Source organism: Monopterus albus, unplaced genomic scaffold, assembly GCF_001952655.1.
Source record: "Monopterus albus unplaced genomic scaffold, M_albus_1.0 scaffold3.1, whole genome shotgun sequence".
NCBI lineage: Eukaryota > Metazoa > Chordata > Actinopteri > Synbranchiformes > Synbranchidae > Monopterus > Monopterus albus.
Window position 1 is genome coordinate 4,355,457 of NW_018127883.1, and position 19,891 is coordinate 4,375,347.

At 41.4% G+C, this 19,891-nt stretch overlaps 2 protein-coding genes across 3 annotated transcripts in view; both read right to left on the reverse strand.

Moving 5' to 3' along the window:
* Positions 1-2: 2 nt before the first annotated feature.
* oit3 (oncoprotein induced transcript 3) lies at positions 3-7,644 on the reverse strand. The gene is made up of 9 exons (XM_020602029.1): positions 7,533-7,644; positions 4,870-5,244; positions 4,654-4,764; positions 3,954-4,076; positions 3,707-3,829; positions 3,025-3,185; positions 2,495-2,907; positions 1,339-1,438; positions 3-1,173 (listed from the first exon to the last, which is right to left on the reverse strand). Exons 1-9 carry the CDS (start codon positions 7,588-7,590, stop codon positions 1,021-1,023), a joined length of 1,617 nt encoding a protein of 538 aa, XP_020457685.1. The 5' UTR covers positions 7,591-7,644; the 3' UTR covers positions 3-1,020.
* A 2,215-nt stretch (positions 7,645-9,859) lies between these two features.
* mcu (mitochondrial calcium uniporter) overlaps positions 9,860-19,891 on the reverse strand; it is a 52,050-nt gene continuing 42,018 nt past the window's right edge. For both annotated transcript variants that reach the window (XM_020602921.1, XM_020602913.1), the window contains exons 3-9: positions 18,645-18,708; positions 16,489-16,659; positions 16,062-16,166; positions 15,804-15,964; positions 14,848-15,051; positions 13,822-13,938; positions 9,860-13,622 (exon numbers count right to left, since the gene is read on the reverse strand). In XM_020602921.1, the coding sequence (XP_020458577.1) occupies positions 13,542-13,622; positions 13,822-13,938; positions 14,848-15,051; positions 15,804-15,964; positions 16,062-16,166; positions 16,489-16,659; positions 18,645-18,708 (903 nt within the window). In that variant the 3' untranslated portion in view covers positions 9,860-13,541. The remainder of the gene's footprint in view (positions 13,623-13,821; positions 13,939-14,847; positions 15,052-15,803; positions 15,965-16,061; positions 16,167-16,488; positions 16,660-18,644; positions 18,709-19,891) is intronic.

Here is a 19,891-nt window from a genome sequence, read left to right on the forward strand (position 1 = left end):
TAGGCAACTAACAGATATTAGGTATCTGAATATAACTTATTTAACTCCTCATGCATAATACACTCGTCTTACTCCATTTCATTTTTTGGGCAGTTTTCAGACCTCAGTGACTCCATTAATGACCTTATTTTAGCATAAATTACTTTGATGACTCCAAACAAAATGGCTAATGGGCAGGATATTGTAGTTGGATTAATTTTTTTTGGACAGAAAGATACAAGATAATTACTATGGCACACAAGATCCGCTGTGTCATGCTATTTAACATTTATCAAGCTAGACTGAAACCTTAAGTCAGTTTCATGTAAATGTAATTTCTATTATAGCTACTATGTTCATGTTTGATGTAAGTTATTTGCATGATTTTTTTTATAAATACATGCATGACTAATTAAGACTTAACCGACACAGTTAATTTTAATCTGTCAGCATGATGAAGCATATGCATAGTTTCTAGGCATGTCTTTTCCAGCACACATGAATGTGTGACATGTTCCCCAGCCCCAATCAAGTGTGTCAGAGTGTACATATAGATGTTCCACGTGTACTTTAAGTCAGTGATAGTGTGAAATATAAATCTTTAGGCTGTAATCAAGCCTGAGAAATGCCTAAATATGTGACCTAGAAAAACATCCTTCATGCTGTAGCTGTTACAAATGAACTGTGACCCTGCAAAATGATTCCTAATGGGAATGTCATGCACTGTAATCCCAGTAAATTGTGCTGCAAAGCAAATGGGAAAAGACACAGAACTTTGAACACATTAACCTGAATTGAAGTGATCAACAAATAAATGAATGACATTTGAAATAAGAAAAAAGAGGAGTGCATAAACTGAACATGTACTGCATATGTGGGACTTAAAAGGGACAGTGCTGTGGACTGCTCTTTGTGTGTGTGTGCCTACATTTGTTTGGTGTTTTAAATACCAAATAAACTTTAATCTAAATGCAGACACAGTGTTTGTGATCCTGGCTTGTTCTGCTGGCATGCTCTCAAGGCGGTATGTTATCATCATGACTAAGGCAGGATGAAGATGGGGCCTCCACTCAGTGTGTGCTCCTCCTGAGGTTCACTGGCCCAAACCTCCCGTTGGACACGTCCTCGGCACTGCTGAGCACAGCGGGAGTCTTCTACCCCACATACTAACACTTGGCAGTGAAGGAACACTTGCTGCAAACAGAGAAAACAAGCTTATTTTAAGCAGGAATAAAGAAGATTGCCATCACTGTGTAAGGATACTGATGTGGTTACAGTCCTTACAGTATAGTGCTACCCAGACATACTGTAAGCCCACACACACTGGCCAGCTGGCACCCAGCATGCTTATTTACTCACTCGGTTGTCCTTGCCAATGAACTTGAAGACAGGGACCTGATAGTGCTTAGAGAGCTGGTCCTTGGATGAGTACTGTGTCACAGTTTCATCAGAGATGCACCTGAATAGGAAGCCAAAGAGATAAAACGGGTGATATCTTAATACAGTACATTACTCAATGTCACATGTATATTTTAAGCCACTTAATCAAGGTTAGCTGCCCTAAGGCTCCGAAACACTGCCGCATTTTTAATAGGAAATTATAAAAAGTGAGTAAAGGCCTGCTATGGTGGTGTCCACAGAGCTGGAAGAGGAAGGCGTACTTTAGGTTCAGTGAAGAAATGTTTTGCCAAAGGTGGTTTTCCCCAAATTATAAGGTTTTTCTGTGTTTTGATTTTGCTACCCAAAATAGAGTACAAGGTTATTGGCATTTTCACTTGACATTTCCTTGAAGGAGTGTAGATTTCTTCTGCTGTGACTGTCAAGCAGCTAATACTAAGGCTTTGTGGAGACACAGCAGCTGGGTCTGATCCTGCTGACATGCTGCCCAAATACTTTACTGACATTAATGAATCCATATTGAAAATATGGCTTTCAGAAATTTTATTGTGTGCATGAGCAAGAGGATTTATCCTTTATTAAAATGACTTTACTTAAGAAACTGTCTGTGTGAGATGACAGTATATTCTGTGAATTGTCTGGAATTATGGGGACACTGATTGTGTTTTTTTTTTGTGTGTGTGTTTTTTATTGTGTGCTCCACAAGCAGAATTGCAGCGGCCACCATTGTAGTGGGGTGAAAACAGAAATACAGATGTCGTTAACCTTGGACAAATGAAACCTATCTATTTGCATGGCTAGATGCCATCTAGATGGCTAGATAGATATGCTGACTGATAACTTGTGTTTTTGATTGCGTTGACATCTTTTGTGCTAAGTGGTCATCGCTATGTCACTTTTTATGATCACATTTTTGGCTTTGGATTTCCTGTTGATGTAGTCTAGTGATTGTATTAGTGTTATAAATAACACAATTTCTGTGCTCAGCAACAGTGGATGGAATCTTCTTGTTACTTTAAACAGTAAGAGATTCATTGTTTCAGCAGTGCTTTTTTGTTAGAGTGTGGTAACGTATGTAATGTGGCATTAAAACTAATACAACTTCCAAACTATTCACCCATCTTTGATGAGATAATATTTGACAGCTTGATCAGCTTTGGGACCTGGTGTAGCAAAGCAACTCTCCACAAGTGCAGAGAGGCCCTCCACCCTCTCCTTTGGCTCTACCCCAAAGAACAAGGAGTCGTGCAGGCGGAGCTGGGGCGGGGTTCGGTATGGCTCGGAGAACTCTGCGTTCTTAAAGAGCTCCAGGGAAAAGGGGAAGACCCCCTCACTGCGGCCTGAGAGCTCCATGGCTGAGCTGCGGAGACTTGCTTGGTATCCATCCGACACATGGTATTCCCTTGGAAACTCACAGGTGACTGGGAGCACCAACTTGCTGGTGCGGACAATCAAGTCCCTGCTGCTGTCTGAGTTGCTCCTGGGAAGGCCTGTCACCAGGTTGGTCCCCACAATCTTATCATCTGTCACCTGTGGGACAGCATTTACAGTAACTTACCATAATAACTTTTTCAAGGAGGGGATAACCCCAAACAGCCCACTTTAAAGGCACAAACCAGTCTAAATGCTCAAAGCAATGCCTCTCACCTCCACCACTGTGCCACATGTCTTGAGACTGAAGCTGAGGTTAATGTGGGTGCCATTGGAGACACCTCGACAAGATGAGTTGGACAGGAAGAGCTCCAGTCCTCCCACAAGGTCCTTAGGAACTGACACTGTAATAGAGCTGGAATCACACTGGACTGGCACTGCAAGCAAACATACAGTAATGTCCAATAAAATGGCACAAACCATGAAACAATGCACTGGTACAACATCATGTTGGCTAAGTACATAGAAACAGACTAAATAAGATACTGTGGCAGTAAAGGAAGATCAGGTATGTACATTTTAACATGCTGATAGCAATCTACATCATCAGCCTGACACTTACCTAACTAATGTATGAATTTGAGTCATGAGACAAATACACTGATTTGCCAATAGTCTTTTTCTTAAAGGTGTGATATGAACATTTTAAACATTTTTGATTTTGATCAATCCTAATGGCAATATTAGTACTGAAATAATTAATCAGTTACAGTACTTGAACGGCAGCAAAACATGATAATTGATTAGTGAAATGTTAAAAAATATCAGTTATGCCCTGAAAAATGTAGTTTGGTCAAATCTCTGCCAGGTTAATACCACCATGCATCCCTGTGTCAGCCTCCATTCCTGTCTGATTGATTGTCTAACTATACTTTCTTCCTCTCATAAACATACACACCCTGACATGTGCGTTTATCCTCTCCCAGCTCCAGTCCCCTGGGACAATGGCACTGATAGGACTCCACCAGCGAAAAGCAGCCATGGCTGCAGCCTCCATTGTTAATGTGGCACCCTGCTATTTCTTCGTGAGGCAACACAGAGGAAGAGGGGAAACATGAAGAACAATGTGTGGTTCCCTGGTTTAATTATCTATGCTCGTACAACGTTGGGTGATGTGTCACATGAATATTAGTACAGAGATGTACCTCTGCAGTTGCGTCCATCTTCATCCAGCACACGGCCCAGCCCACATTCACAGCGCCTGGAGCTTTTGGTGTTCACGCACACCTCTGCACAGCCACCATTGCCCTTCTCACATTCATTCACATCTGAACATAGGATACAGACAACACCTAGGTTAGATTTTACTATCAGATTAGCCTTACTTTAACTGACTAAGCACGCAAGACAGTGAAGAAAAAGAGTGAATGAGGATGGAGAAATGAAAAAGTATTTTGCTCCTAATATTATCTTATGGGGTAATTAGATTTTGAAAGAGACAGACAGGAGATGAGAACCTGCAACATAGGTTGGCGGCTGAACTTGAACTGCACACTGTGCTTGTGTATATGGTAGGCATTCGGCTATCAGAGCACTTCAAAAGGTAGTTACTTTTTTAATGAAAAAAATCCACTTAATTCTACTGTCTTTTATTTTTTCTAGTTCTGCCCTTTGAATATCCCATTAACTTAAGTAAACATGGATATTTGACTAAGCAGCTTATCCACAAATATACAGTTTGAATCTATTTGTCACAACAATGGGTGATCAGACCGCAAATCTGATTGACTTCTCTTGTTGTTGTTTTTCCAGAAATCATTTCCAGCCTGTTCTCTCCCTTGTCATTGTCTGTTGCATACATTACAGTATCTCTCGCCTCTCTTCCCACTTCTGTATCTGTCTCACCCAGGCATGTTTGTTTGTCTGGTCCTAGGACAGTTCCAGGTGCACAGCGACAGTCAGACTCGGGACATCTGGGACCTGCACAATCCATCTCATCACAGATATCATAGAAATCTGTGCAAAATACATACACACACACAAACGTGTTAACAGAGTAACAGACAGGGAAATTCAGTGATAGAATAGACTTTTTACATATCAGACATCAAGCTCGCTCACGGCCACAGTAAACATGGAAGCAGACTGAGGGTTTGGGCAGGCGGTAGACGAAGTATCCCCCAGTGCAGGCCTTCACATCCACACTAGCATTCCACCGGCAGCAGTTGTCATTGAAGCTGGCACACACAGGCAGGGTGACAATGCCTTCATGGGGCTGAGGGTGGTTGCCGTTGAGCCAGATTGGAGCATGAGTGCCACAGTGATTCTCAGAGATGCAGAAAGTTGGCATGGCGTCCCCGGCCATGCCAGTAAAGCGGTACCATTCTCCAGACACGTGACTATCACACAGAGGTACACCAGAGGACTGGTTGAGATGGTAGTCTGTGTTCCTCCAGGGTTCATTCAGGCTGATGTAGGCAAAGCATGGGTCCAGGGCTGAGGTATGTGGATGGGATGGAAAAGATGAAAAAGACTTAGATGTACGTGTTTGGAAAAAATGATGGACATTATGTGAATGTATGTTTTAAGATAAGGAGAATGAGGAACTGTTGAACAATGTAGACAGTCTGAAAGGACAGTCATGGGGAGCAGTTATTTACTCTAGCACTTTTCACATTAAGACTGTACACTGTAGCATATGTTGCTGCTAATTCTTATGTATTTTTACTGAAGTTAAATCTAGACTTTCACCTCTAAAGGAGTATTTTATACTGTGGTATTGCTACTTTTATTTAAAATCTTTTTTCTCTCACTGTTAAAGGCTCTGTTCACCCAAATTATGAAAACATGATTGTTTATTTTTTTCCTAGTACAGTCATGCAAATAGTTTTTATTTTATTACTGAAGGTTTTTACTGGGGATATCTGCCTCCACATTAATATACAGTAATGGCAGTCCTATTAATTTTGTTTATGTGCACACAAAATTGAAAAATTACATTTCTGATCTTTTTTCTGCATTCAACTGAAGTCACCCTGTACTGATGCTAATCCAAGCTAATACCATTAGATCTTCTGGGAAAGGTTCAAATGTCTGCTCAGTCCCTAGACAAGCACCAAAACATTTACCCTATAATTGTTACCATGAACCAAACCTTTGGACCTTCAAAATAGACTGTAACCTAGAATCACTTCTAACTGAACTAAAAGCCAACAAGCTATCCAACGAACGGCTTTTAGCCAATAAATTTTGTCAGTGATTACTTTTCACTGCAGTCAGTTGTGCCGAATCAGGAGAACAACTGAATAAACAGAGTAAACAAAGTGCAGCAAAACAATCAATAGTCTTTCCTGTTCTCATACCCTCTCAGTAGTGTAATTAGGAAGTAGATGTAAAACAAAAGGAAAAGAAGAAGAACTGATGGATGATGGGACTGGGCAAAGTGAGGCTGGATCGTGCTGATCATTGAGAATAGGCAGCTGGAGGCTGGTCAGTTCACCAGTAAATCATCGTTGGTAACAGGCCAGAGTCAGGAAACATGACAGTCAACAACTAACACAACATGACACTTCACTGGAGCAGTAACCACCACTATAACTAGTGCTTTAGGTTTTCCATTTAGTTGGATTGTTTCACATAAAATATTTATATTTACGCTTTTCTTGAAAGGAAAGTGCTTTCAATGTGCCATCTAGTAGAGGCCAAGTTCAACCAGAGGTTTACAGTAAAACAACTGCTCGTTTCCTTATATCTGATAATGTCACTAAACATGAAAACACAAACACACACTCCAAAATTCACTTACTGCACCTTACTTTGTTGGAGCTATGAAATAAACATTTTCTGCCTCCATCCACTAATGGATAGTCCATCTTGTCACTGATCCAATACAAGCAGAAGGATCCGTCCATGACCTGAGCCCCACTGACAGCATAAATGATAATTGTGGAGACTATGACTGACCAACTGTGTTCCAGCTCAAGCAGCACAGAAGGAGCAGAGGACAGAGCTGACCCAGGAGGGTCTATCCTGATGGGGCCAGATGGGCTTTAATAACTTCCCACAACTATTAAGTGGGCCATGCCTAACCTGAGTCAGACCCCTGCCTCTTATTTGTACAGTGTCAAACTTTAGTTCATTATAATATGTATTCTTTGTTAATATTTAAATCCCATAAACCTATAATGAGCTGATATTAACAGAAAATATAGTTCAAAATCTATTAAAATATTAGTGATAAAGCTGCACTGAATGACAAATTCCTTCATTACACTGAACATGGACACATACATGAACACTGTAGTTTGTTCTGAGTCAATTATACATACACAATTCTGCTGCTGCAAATACTCAGAGTACAAAATGTGCGTTAATCCCTTATGCAAATCGTCTCTGGTTTACCCTGGTTGGAGAGACATTCCTGAAAGCTACAGTGCCCAGGTGGTAGCATTTTTAAAAAGTGGAGGTATATTTGTGATTTGTTTTTGAAGTTGTACACCTTCAAGGGAAATAAATAGGCTTCGAGCTGAGAGAAGAAAGTAGGATAGGAAAGTCGAAAAGTACTGGAAGATGAGCACATTGTTGGTTTTGGTCTTTTCACTGGCTTTGTTGACAAAAACAAAGCCGAAGTATAATGTCCACCTTCAATCTATTGTTAAAAAAACAAAAATCACCATGAACACAGAACAGATTCCAACTTTCTGCTGTACAATAGTGTGATTATAATCTTAATATAGGAGGTGCACGCTTGTTTTGGGTGTAAACATAAGAGACATTCCACTCACCTACACCTGCAACCACAAGAACCTCCTGCAGCAGACTGGCAATCGCCAAAAAAATCATGTGTTTTATTAATGTTGGATAAAAGATAATCCAAGCCGAGTGTGTGTGTGCTTGGGTGTGTAGCTCTTTTGGTTCAGTCTTTAGGGGAAGGCTGTCTTTAATATGTCCATCTTATCTGTATGTGTCATGCTGTCATGTCTTTCTCACCTTGACCTTCTGCTCCCCAACTCCAGGAACAACACCATCCTCCCATTGTTACAGACCGCACACTCACTTCCTTCCACCTCGCACACATGAGCTGAGAAAAAGTGTGGTTGAGTCTTTTGATACTGTTACATGTCTGTATGTTGTTTCTCATCCTTTCTGATTTACAGGGCATAGAAATACGAGCAATGATTTAATCTCCAGCAACATTAAACCAATCTAATTATTGTCATGCTGAAACATCTTTCACTTCAGGGCAACAGCGAGGTTTGAACTCTCAGGAGGAATTTACTGAAAGTAGACTGAGACCCTCACCACAGACAGTGGAGTGAAATTGTTCTTATCTGATTCAGTACATGACCACCAGTATGGGTCAGAAAATGTCTGGAAGCTGGCCCTTTTTCTTCTGGAAGCTGCCCACACTAACCTGATGTTTGCAGTTCTTTTCTCATATGTGATTAAATCAGTGGAGTCATTAATCTAGAAGGCTGTTAAAGAAATGAGGTGGAACAAGACACTTTTAGTCCTTGTGGCTGCAAGTCTCTATGGAAAAGCCAGGATCAGCACTATACTACTGTGCAACAGCGTTGTGTATAGGAAAGCCATACAGTAAGTTTTTAATTTTTAATGGTCCTCCCATTAGTTTTCAAAGTTTAGATTTTTGAGTAAACTAATTATATTTTCAACTGTGGTTTGTCTAGCGATTTCTGCTGTTGCAGCATCAAATTAAAGGATACAGGTAGGATTTCTACCGGCATGGCATACTATGCCAAAACATTTGTGGGTGCACAAACCACATTTTGAGCCCTGCTCAGTTTAAAGCTTAGCATTTGCAAGCACACAGGCACAGATTAAGTGCAGAATTAGATTTGAGAGCATGGCCTTGCATGCCCTTGTTTCTGACTCTGCACTCTCAGATTTCTCCACTGGGTTTTGTGTGAAAGTCTGTTGGCACCAAAAGGTTTGAAAGCACACAAAACAAGTTTCTAGTACTATTCATTTTGCAAGTCAACATCTGAGAGCATGCAGGTGCAGATTTGTAAGTGCAGAATCACATGTGATTGTTTGCTGAAAACATGTTACACTTACGATTCATTCCTGCCTTGTTCTCAGATCTGTTTCTGCTCTTACAGTTCAGTACCCGCACGCTCTCAAATTCGGATTTTCAAACCACATAGCACATGAAACTTGTTTTGTGTACTTTTTAAAACTTTTAATGCTGACACAGAAACAATGACACACTTGTATGGGATTGCTTTCTCAAATCTGATTCTGCACTTAACAAATATATGCCTGCATGCTCTCAAATGATGAGGTGCAAATTGAGCAGAGCTCAGAATATGGCTTGTGCACCTTCAAATGTTTTGGTGGGGCTGTACTTCCAACAACAAATTCAACGATTGGATGGGTTTTGTATAAATTTTGTATAGATAGATAGTCATGGTCCCCAGATGACCAAACCTAAGCACATTGGTGATGTCCATATTTTTCATCTACTTTCATCACTTGGGGGTAATCCATTAACTTTGAATTAAAGCACCATCATTAGGCCAAAGGTTTTACATGCCCAATTCTTTTGTTATGACCAAATACCTGGATTCCCAACATCCTCAGCTGCACTTAATGTTTACTGTGAATTAGCTAATGTTACCATGCTAAACTAAGATGCTGAATATGACAAGGATTATACACGGCACACCTGCTAAACTTCAGCACGATTGTATTGTAAATATGAGTATGTTAGCATTTAGCTCAAAGCATTCCTGTGCCTCACAGAGCTGCTAGCACAGCACACAGTATTATTTCTTCGCTGATCCAGTGATCAAGATTTAAAAGAAAAGATCATAGTTGTTTATACTTTTCCGTAACATTTTTAGAGAATATGTGGTTTCAACAGGCCATCATAAACATGTGTTGATTTATGCGCCAATTGCATACAAACAGTTTATCTCCACAAGTCTTCTCATAGGATGTCCTGTACAGGAAAAGCTAAAGGCCAAGGAGGACCAGAGGAGGCAGACAAGACCTTGGAAATATCTGTAATATTCCCATAAATCTCCAAGTCTGTACATCCAGCAAGAATAACAATAACCTCAACAGGACCACTGGCTCCAAAAACTGGATAAGGATTTTATTGGTAATTGAATTACATTTCTCTTTTATACATTTCATAAATGATACAGGATTTTACATTTTTTTTGCCAACATTACAGCATCATATGTCAACAGAAGAATAAAAAGACAAGAAAAACAGAATATAATAACAGCTCCTCTGCCTGCATTACTCTTTAGGCAATTTAAACATATTGTAGGTGAACACAAATATGATATTCAGAACTGAACACACATTTAAAACTAAAATAATAATGTGATTTTAGAAGGGAAAGGGGTGGTTAATATAGAACGGACAGAGGGACAAGAATGGGAGTGTTCCCCAATATGCGAAAAGAGTGTGCCTGACACTTCCTTTGGACTCAGACTCAGGATGTTAGTAACTGAGGTAAGAACCATAAAGCCTTGTTTATAAGTGCACTGGATGGAGGGTGTTTCTCCATTTGCTGGGAAGTATAAATGCACACTGAGGGAGAGGTTTATGGGAGTAAATAAGGTGAAAATGAGACTGAGGTTTGAGCAGTTGGTTGGCTGGGCAGATTCTAAAGATGCAGCTCTGTCCACTGCCCTTTATAACTAGAAACCTCTACAAACAACTGTCTTAAATTATCCTTTTTTCTTTTTTGATAAATCATCTTTTTTATTTTTACATAATTTCCCATGTAAACATACATTCATGCAACACCCTCTTTATAATAATGTTTCCCTATATTTGATATATTTTACTTTTGGGAGGGGGGGGAAATAAGGCAATAAAAGGTGGATGGCATGAGAAAAAGGAGGAGGTGATGATGGAGAGAAGTGTCGGGTACAAACAGCAGAGGAGAAGATTGGACTGCAGGCTGAGGCCTCAACTCTCACCTCCCACAGTACAGCTCCAAGGAAACACCACTGTGTTTCACCAAGTGTGTATAAGAAAGGGAGAAACAAATCTGAAGCAATCTAATAAGAGCTATAAAGTAGGATAATGGCTGAACTGATTTTTATGGCGGCTGACAGGTAGCGATTAGGGGAATGCATGAATTTATGAACATGGTGATTTTAACATTGCCCCCAGTGCACTCACGCTCGTCAACACGCGGATTCAATAAACACATTCACACACACAGAGTGAGATTGATTTCCACTGCCAAACATTCAAATTGAATCCTCCTTTATGTCAAATGTTATATTATGTGAAGGTGTCATTCCACATAAGAGACTTTCATTCTGACTTTCTCAATCATCATTGATGTTTACTAAATTGCTACGCCGTCTGTGTCATTCAAATCACTAATCATCCGAAAGGCACCATTTCCTTTGATGATAACACACAGAATAACAGCTTAGGTCAAATCCTGACTTGAGATCGCCATGACTAATTTCTGATTTGGCCTAATGCAAGGATCTCCTCTGCAGGATTCAGTTCAGCCAGCTCTTTCCACACAAGCAGGAACTGATCTTGAACTAGAGTAATGTCATTGTGCTTCCCCTCTGCAGAGGTGATCTACAGCAGCTCAGAGTAAAAATAACAGGCTTTGAGACCTTTTACCGAAACATAAATGGAGTTGGAAAGGGGGCCACCAATCCACACCCTGGACAAAAAACAAAGTGAAGCTGCAAAGGTTTAATCAGTGACCACGTCCCAATAAATGGACAACATAAACATGGCTTCTATAACTTTTGATTTAACCAATGAGGGGGAAGAGACTTCAGTTTGCTGTGGCAAGGAAAGTTGTCCGATTAAGTACAAAATTGCAATAATGCTCCTACACATTCACAAATTTCTACTGAAGTCATACCACAGCATGCAGTCTACCCTGCCTTGCCATCTAGAGAGCAGGGGGGCATTACAGCAACAGTGGGAGGAGAAAGCTCAGACTTTGTTTCAGGATTAAAAAAAAACAACCTCTGTGGTTCAATGCCACGGTGCTTTTTTAGATGGAGCTCTTTGTTATTTAGTTTATAAGCTTCATGCAGGAAAATTATAAAAATTTTGAATTATAAAGGATTTAAAAAGCACATTACATGCTGCTAAACTAAAGGCTGGGTCACCGAAAATGTGGAAGTGGCAATTTTACACATCTAAGATTGACAACCCTGTCAACTACAAAAGAGAGGGATACTGAACTGCAGGCAATTAACTCGAATTCTGCTCCTAACTGTTTTAAATCCATTAAATTCTTCATATATATCGAACTATAACATGTCAGTGGGTTTGTCTGAAGCGGTCATCACTAAAACAACAATTAACACTTCATTATCTTAATTTCCACAGCAATGTTTGTATCTGTGATAAGAGGTGGGATTACCCACAATCATATTAGGGGTTGCTCAAAAACAATCAAATCCAATCAGTCACTGTCACCCTGATTTGGTTTCAACATTGTCCCCTCCTTTGATGGCCATTCACAGAAGCCCAACATCCATCCTAGAGATAGCTAATGTCAAATATATTGTGCTGGTCATAAAAGGATAACAACTAGTTAGTTCCAGGTAGTAAATGAATACAGTATAATGCTGTGTGTGCGTATATGACGCAATGCGTTGGACTGTTAGCAAGGGTCCATCTTCAGAGGATGTTAATGAGGTCATCATGAAATGACATTTATAGATGAGCTCCTCCCCCCACTGAAAAAAACTAGCCTCTGGTCATCAGTTTATTTGATTGTATACATATATAGATATATATTTATATTTATATTCTTTCCATAACAAATATACTATGGCTTTCAAAATAAAAAGTGCCAAAATAGTTTTTGGAATAAAAGAACACACAGTGATGTTGTTGTCGGTAGTACTCTTATACTTGCGCTGGCCTGGCCACTACAGGACAACAACAGGAAGAGGAAATGAGGCGTTGTCATCCCTACATCCTGTGAGTTGAGACAAGCTCCTGACAAAGGTCACACTGGGAAGGACAGCTACTGTCCATCACCTGGAGGAGGCGCGGCCCCAGGAGAGAGAGGCAGCAGAGTTCAGCCACAGGAAGAAGAAGGTCTCCCTGATGCTGGGACTGCAGTCAGGATGTCCTTGTAAACTTTAACATGTGGGACAGAGTCTTCCCAGAGCCTGCCCCAACCAACAGTAGGTGTTTGTTTTGACAGTAGAGGAAGCAGGACTACACTGTTGTGTCGACCCTCAAAGTTGGTAGGTGCGATGATCCAGTGTACCCTGAAAGTCCCACCCACCCACACACACACACACACACACACACACACACACACACACACACACACACAACGTCCCTCTGCATGTCCTGTGTCCTGGAGTGTCTAGAGGTGTGACAGCTCCAATGTTCCCCCTGGAGTTCCCTGCAGGCTGTCCCATTGGAGACTTGAGGCATATCCATAGTGCCCAGCTTTATTTCATCATCACTTTCATCCTTTTCATCATCCTCACCATTCTTCAGCTGTGAGAGTGTTTTCAGTTCCTGGTACTCTCACCATCCCTCTTCATCATTTTAGTAGTTTTCATTTGCAATTCCAACTGGAGTTTTTAGTCAGGAAAGCAAAAGAAAAGAGAAAAAACAAAAAAAAGGAGAAAAACCTAACTCTCACAGCCAAGAAAGGGATGGGATTATTAGGTGTGGGAGGCATGGGGAGAGGGCTCTGAGGAGGCAAGGATAAAAGTGGAAGGAAAGGGTGTTGGATGGCAGGTGGGAAGAGGGGGAGAGGTTGTAGGGGCTGGGAGAGAGGACAGAATCACTCTTCTCATCAATTTTTACTGTCGCTGATCTGCTGAATGGGGAGCTGGAGCTGGAGTGGGTCCCGAAGTCGTTTTAGATCCAACTCCACCTGGAGACGGTGGACAGGGAAAGATAGGGATGGTGTAGTGAAAAATATGAGAATTAAGTGTATGGGGAAGGGTATGAAACTAAATCTATGCAGAGCCATTACAAATCCAAGTGCTGAACTGTAAAATGAGTGAAATGCAGTGCCCATTTTAATGTTCTAGATCCGCCTTTGTTTTACATGGCAAAGCCACCAACTGTACCTCAGCAATATCATCCTTCAGCTTGTTGTACTTCTCAATGTCGAAGTGTCTCCCTTTCACCCCCTTGTGGAAGAACAGCAGATACTGTCTGTCTCTAGCATCCGGATAAATATACTCCTGCAGATTATAAACAGACAGACAGAACACTTTATAAGAGGAACCAGTTCATCAGATATCCTCCATGTTGTGCTTTCTAGTCCTTTAGCTAAATCACACTTGATGATAAACCTAGTGGTAATTTATGAAGTGTTGGGCTACAGTGTTACCAGATTATCTCTTTAAAACAGCTAAAGTATCACTATTTAGTGCAGAGCATTGCAAAGAGAAGAAAACCATTAGATTTCATTACTCTGATTCTTTGTTCTGTGGTAGAAGAGTTTCTACATAATGCTCAAAAAGCAGTTTCCCCAGAAGAATCAATGATCTGTCGCATTATTTTGCAGTGTGCCCGCTCTCAGTAAGGTGATACATATGACTGTCAGAAAATAGTTAAATAATACCCATAAAATTGTCAGAGTCCAACATGAAATCCTGAGATTATTTATTTTGTCTTATTAACAGTCCAAAATGCACAGATAGTTACTTTACAGAGACATAAACCAGAGGAAACAAGCTAATCCTCAAACTTAAGAAGCTGGAACCAGAGAATGATAATGATGCTCACTTTTACTGGCCAAGTACATTACACACAAGAAATCTGTCTCAGTACAGAACCGAGGCAGCCATCTGCAGCGCCAACTTACACACACACACCAATGGTGGCGCTGTCCCTGAAGGGGCTGCTTTGGCCATCGATAGCAACTTGGGGTTCAGTGTCTTGCCCAAGGACACTTCAACATGTTGTGACTGGGGTGAACGGGAATCAAACCGCTCACCTTCCAATTAAGGGAAGGCCGCTCTACCTCCTGAGCCACAGCCACACCCCCAAATGATTTGCCTTTTTTGATGACTTAAATTGATAATGGATTATCAAAGTTGTTATCAATGTGAAGATATGTATGATATTACTGTTGAGCTGTGTCTTACCTGGCGTGTAAGCACGTAGTAGGCATACATGGCCATGGCTGTACCATAGGTGATAAAGTAGGTGACGGGCTCCATGATATCCCAGGAATACTCCCACCAGGTGAGCCGGGCCAGGATGCCAAACTGGGTGGCCATGTATGCCATGCCACCCCACAGCACCCAGGTGGTACGCCGCTCTGCCTTCTTACTCAACTCCTCCTTCACCTACACAGAAGTCAAGAAGACACACATTACACATACCCTAAAAACTAGATCATTAATAGTTATTATTCATGGAAAATCTCACAATGTTTTAAAGAGATAATCTGGTAACACTGTAGCCCAACACTTCATAAATCTCACACAATTCCCCAAAAATCACATTATGAAGTTTAAGTACAAAAAAGTTAAGCAGCCCCTGTTAAGAATATCCAGAGATCTTGTGCATGGACATCTGACTCTTGTTTACTTCAGATGCTATAAAACGTTATGGCCGTTCAGAGACTTTGGGGCAACATCAAAAAATAAATTATCAGGTCTGGCACAGACGAATGAGATAATCCGGGATTGACAAATTGACAGACATTAACAGCGAATAGATGCAAAATGCTTGTCTCTGTTTAAATACTGCTAATATAGAAAATGACCAGCGTTAGCCTTTAGTCTTTATTGGCTGAATAGAAGCGATGCCTGATATCTTAAGATAATGATACAATAAAATAACTGTCTGCTGATAAGAGGATTAACAAATAGGCTTTCAAAATCCTAAGCAACTTCAGCTCATCTTCTCTTCCATGGGCCAGGTATGCAAGAACACGGTGAGCACTGAATTACAGGAGTACTTATGTTTTACTGTTACTTGTCAAACACTTGGCTGGCAAGGTGAAAACCTTGTGGTGATACATGGGTCTAGCTGACAACAGCAGTGAACTTGAATAAACAACAACAAAAATGTCAGCACTGTCAGCAGTTAAGACCTTCTCGAGGGGGCGGAGTTGCGCGTTGAGGTCCTCCAGTCGTCCAATCAGCGCACGCTCTTTGCTGAGTTGGTGTTCCTCAATGTGAAGGGTGGTGTAGAGCTGCTGCACCAGAAACTTCACATCATTCAGCCTTTCTGCCTCCTCATGGGGCAGTAGCTCTGTGGCAGGCACATGTACACATGTGGTGATGCTAACCATGAGGCAATGACTCAGAGCAACAAGTACAGGCCCTGCCTTTTCTTTTCCAGTCCTCACCTCTCCTTGGTGGCCGCACGAGGTATGTGGTGTCATTAATGATGAGCTTGAAATCATCCAGCAGCAGGATGTCTATACCTGTGGAGGAGGCAACCCTCACTCCATCTGGACAGAGAGACAAATGAAATGGGAGGCGGTAAGGGAAATAATCCATCTTGTTGCTGTCTGATTATCATGAGAGACAAGATCAGATGCATGTAAACAATATGAGTAAATATTTCAAGCACCAGTTGTCCCTGTATAGTGAGTCTGAAAAAACTGAGGGCTGAAAAATCATTTTATAGTGCATGCAGTGACAGCAAATTCTGATGCAAAGCCACAGCTGCGGGAACACTTAACAGCCCCAAAATACAAGAACACTTGAAAGCATGTATGGACATGCTTGAGTAAATGGATATAGCGGGCGCGTGTGTGCATGTGTACATACCCATGGAGTAGATGGCTACCCGGTCAATGCCTCTGTCTTCTGCCTGGAGCTGTTGCAGAAACACTCCCACACAGTCACTGAAAGGCTTGAGGGTGAACTGACAGCGCTCTCGCCTGGACGGCAAACTGACTGAGATCACTGGCAGCCCATTCTGATACGCCACTGTCACCTCTGTGAGGAGGTTGGGGACAAGAAAACTAAAGTCAGACAAATGTCACTGAAGCAGAAAAATATAAAATAACATCAACTGAACCATGGAAATTTGCTTTCATCTGCTCTGCTTTCTCTGATTGAGCTAACTGAACATTTAATTAGGACGGTCAAGGAGCAGCTTATTGTTTGCTTTGCTCAGTTAGTCTTGTCATCTTCTGGACTATACGCTTCTGAATTATCATGAGTCATGAATTACTTAGTCATGCTAAAATACTCACAGTCAGTTTGCCCATTAGCCTACTTGACCATGTCATCTGGATACTCCCAAACAACTTTAGTGCAAGTCTACAGCAACACTTCAGGCTCCATTATGCTAACTTTAAGATACCTCATCTCTAAAATATTAAGATTTATTTTGACTGAGCGTGACAGAGGAGTGTGGTGTGAGACACAGTAAAGGGCAGTACAACATCAGCTCCATCTGACAAAGAGGTTCCACAAAACTACTACTAACAGTAATAGTCTCTCTTTTTTTTGCCATCATTTACTTAAGTTATACAAATTATTCTTAGCGCCTGTGGAAACATTCTTAGCTATGATACAGGAAATAATACCTTTACAATTTTGACAGTTCAGTGACTGATATTATCTGATCTCACTGCTGTAAACACCGACTACAATATCTACATTAGAACAAGGCAGACTGAAAGAGCAACAAATTCATGTTATTTTAAATCGAATGTCAGTGATTGTGCACCTCGATGCGCCTACCATTTACCTGTATTCACTGGTGTGCTCAAATACAGAAATACACTGACTGCCAAAATATGCCAAATGAGCCCCCTTTAGACTGTCAGTTCCTGGAAATCAATACAGCATAATATATTGCTAACCTTTTCCTCACAGAACTGTTATGTTGACTCACTGATGCCAGCTGCCGACATTCCTTATTCCCACAAAAGGCTAAATCGTGCACTGATGAATCAAATAGCCCTTGAGGTACACATCAGAATTCATTCATACTTTAAAAGGTTCTAGCTTTTTGTATTAGTAAAAAAAAAAAAAGATGGTATGAACCACGGTGCACCTTGGACTAGCAGGACGCACTCAAAACACCACTGTGAAGTTTGTGGCGATTCTGTGCATTTGGAGCTTTCATCTGTGATCAGCTTAATGGCATTCTGTTTTTCTGGCATACTAAAAATGGCCTGTAATCCAGTTCTATTGGTCCATAACCAAACTCCAGATATAATGAGCCAGCTTATGTCATTATAATGCTGAATGGCCCCTAATGACAGGGACATGATTCAATGCAGAGGGCTGAGAGCCCACAGAGGAGGTTGTCAGGTGATCCAAGCTGCCTTGTTGCTGCTTCACCTGACAACCTCTACCTCGTGCTCTGAACTGCTGCAGTGAATCAGCAGATCTCTGCTTGGGACAGCACCAAGAAGTGAAGAATCATCAGCTGATGCAGACAGCAGCCAGCTGGGCTCAGTTTCATTTCACACCCTCTTCTTTATTCATTTGAAATTTTGCCTCAAAGCATTTGAGCTGTTCTCCTCCTGTGCCTGTTTCCTTTGTGTTCACTGCCCTGTCATCACAGCCACATCGCTGAGGGATCACGTGCCTACCTCTGCTCCAATCCTACACCTATTAAAGTTCACTTTAAAATCAGATCTGCATGTTCTGCAATGCTGCTGCCTTCTCCTCTCTGCCCCCTACCTCTCTCTTCCTCTCCATCTCTCCCCCATCTCTCACAGACAAGCCGATTCCATATTAATGATTCTTCCAAATGAGCCTCTGCTGTCTGGTCAGTGCAGAATACCTCTAGTGCAGAGCTCATTTACCTTTAATAAGGGCGGAGGCTGGATTTGTTTCTATTTTTATAAAGGAGAAACCTCTGATACAGCTCTTATGGTCAAACCTAAACCCATACAAGAACAGAGCCTGGATTTGCTAGGTAGCATGTGAGATGGATGAAGTTCAAGGAGATAAGGACTTACCTTCTGGAGTAGCGGAGGAACACAACAGTCTCTGGCCATGCCATGAGGGGGCGCCTGTCCAAACCTACAGACAGGAAGAGAGGGTAAACAAGCTGGTTATTCCAATAGTACATAACTTTCTCTTATGTAACAATTCCATCCTGTTAGCCAGTGTGTGACACTCAGCAACATGACACTACCCCAATCTATGACATAATTGTTTATTTGCATAGCTGACCAAGCATTAGGTTACAAAATGGCTTCCTCTGTTCCAGTTTCTATAAATGTCACCAAATCCAGAGTGAAACCCCACCCAAGAAGCACAGACTATCCGCAGCTTCCCAGTCATGGAAATATTCTACAAGGGGCCGGCGCATGTTTTTTCATCCTGTCTAGATACAAGTATCCGGACACGGTGACCACCACTTGCCACAGTGGGGGACACATAAAGAAGGCAGCCAAATGAATAACAACACTGTGGTTCAGTATGAATTCTGCACTTGTGTCACAGACTGAAGGGAGGAGGGGATGAAGACAAGCAGAGCTGGGGGAAACCCTCTCTTTTTGTTGCTACTGCACTGTATACTGCTACTACAGCAAAGGAGGAGTGTCCCTATGTGCTGCACGTTTCAAGTTACAGAGTTCATCGCATTTTCTGGTAAGATGGATCTAGCCTTTTAAGGCATAAGAAGGGCTCTTAGATCTCCTCACACTCATACAAACCAAATAAGGCTGAGGATGAGACATCAGACATCAAGCAAGAAAAAGCACCACTAAAACAATGTTTTAATTGTGTGTGCACAAAAAAAACATGCCTCTACTGCTGCTATTTCTCTCATGATTGGCTCTAATGTATGATCACTGGTGCCTGGAGCAATGCAGAGGACATCTCTCACACTCAAGGCTTTCACACAGACCTGACTGCATGGCATGCAGTGTCCAACAGGCCTCAGTTTAATGCACTCACTTGTTGTAGTCAACTCTAGTAATATCAGATTTACAATATGCACATGCTCTCTGAGCCAAACTACAATGGCAGAGATTTAGAGTTCTCCCAGCTTCTTTTTTAGGACTCTATACTAACAGCGCTAGACTGAAAATCAGAGGAGAGCAAGCGAGTGTGTGTGCATTTGTGTGTAGAGCTTGTCACTATAGTACACTACAACTACAGTAGATGCATTCTACATCTGAGGTAAAAACAAACACCATGGATGTGGCGTGTTTCTATGCTGGACAGCCAGCAAATGGTCAGAGAAGTGAGATCGAGA

Excerpts from the sequence above, each read along its gene's own strand:
- oit3 (XM_020602029.1), bottom strand. The coding sequence starts at position 7,590 with ATGATTTTTTTGGCGATTGCCAGTCTGCTGCAGGAGGTTCTTGTGGTT. Across the intron at positions 5,245-7,532 it reads TCTTGTGGTTGCAGGTGTAG|CCCTGGACCCATGCTTTGCC; the intron begins GTGAGTGGAATG and ends CACATACCTCAG. Across the intron at positions 1,174-1,338 it reads TCATTGGCAAGGACAACCGA|CAAGTGTTCCTTCACTGCCA; the intron begins GTGAGTAAATAA and ends CTCTGTTTGCAG.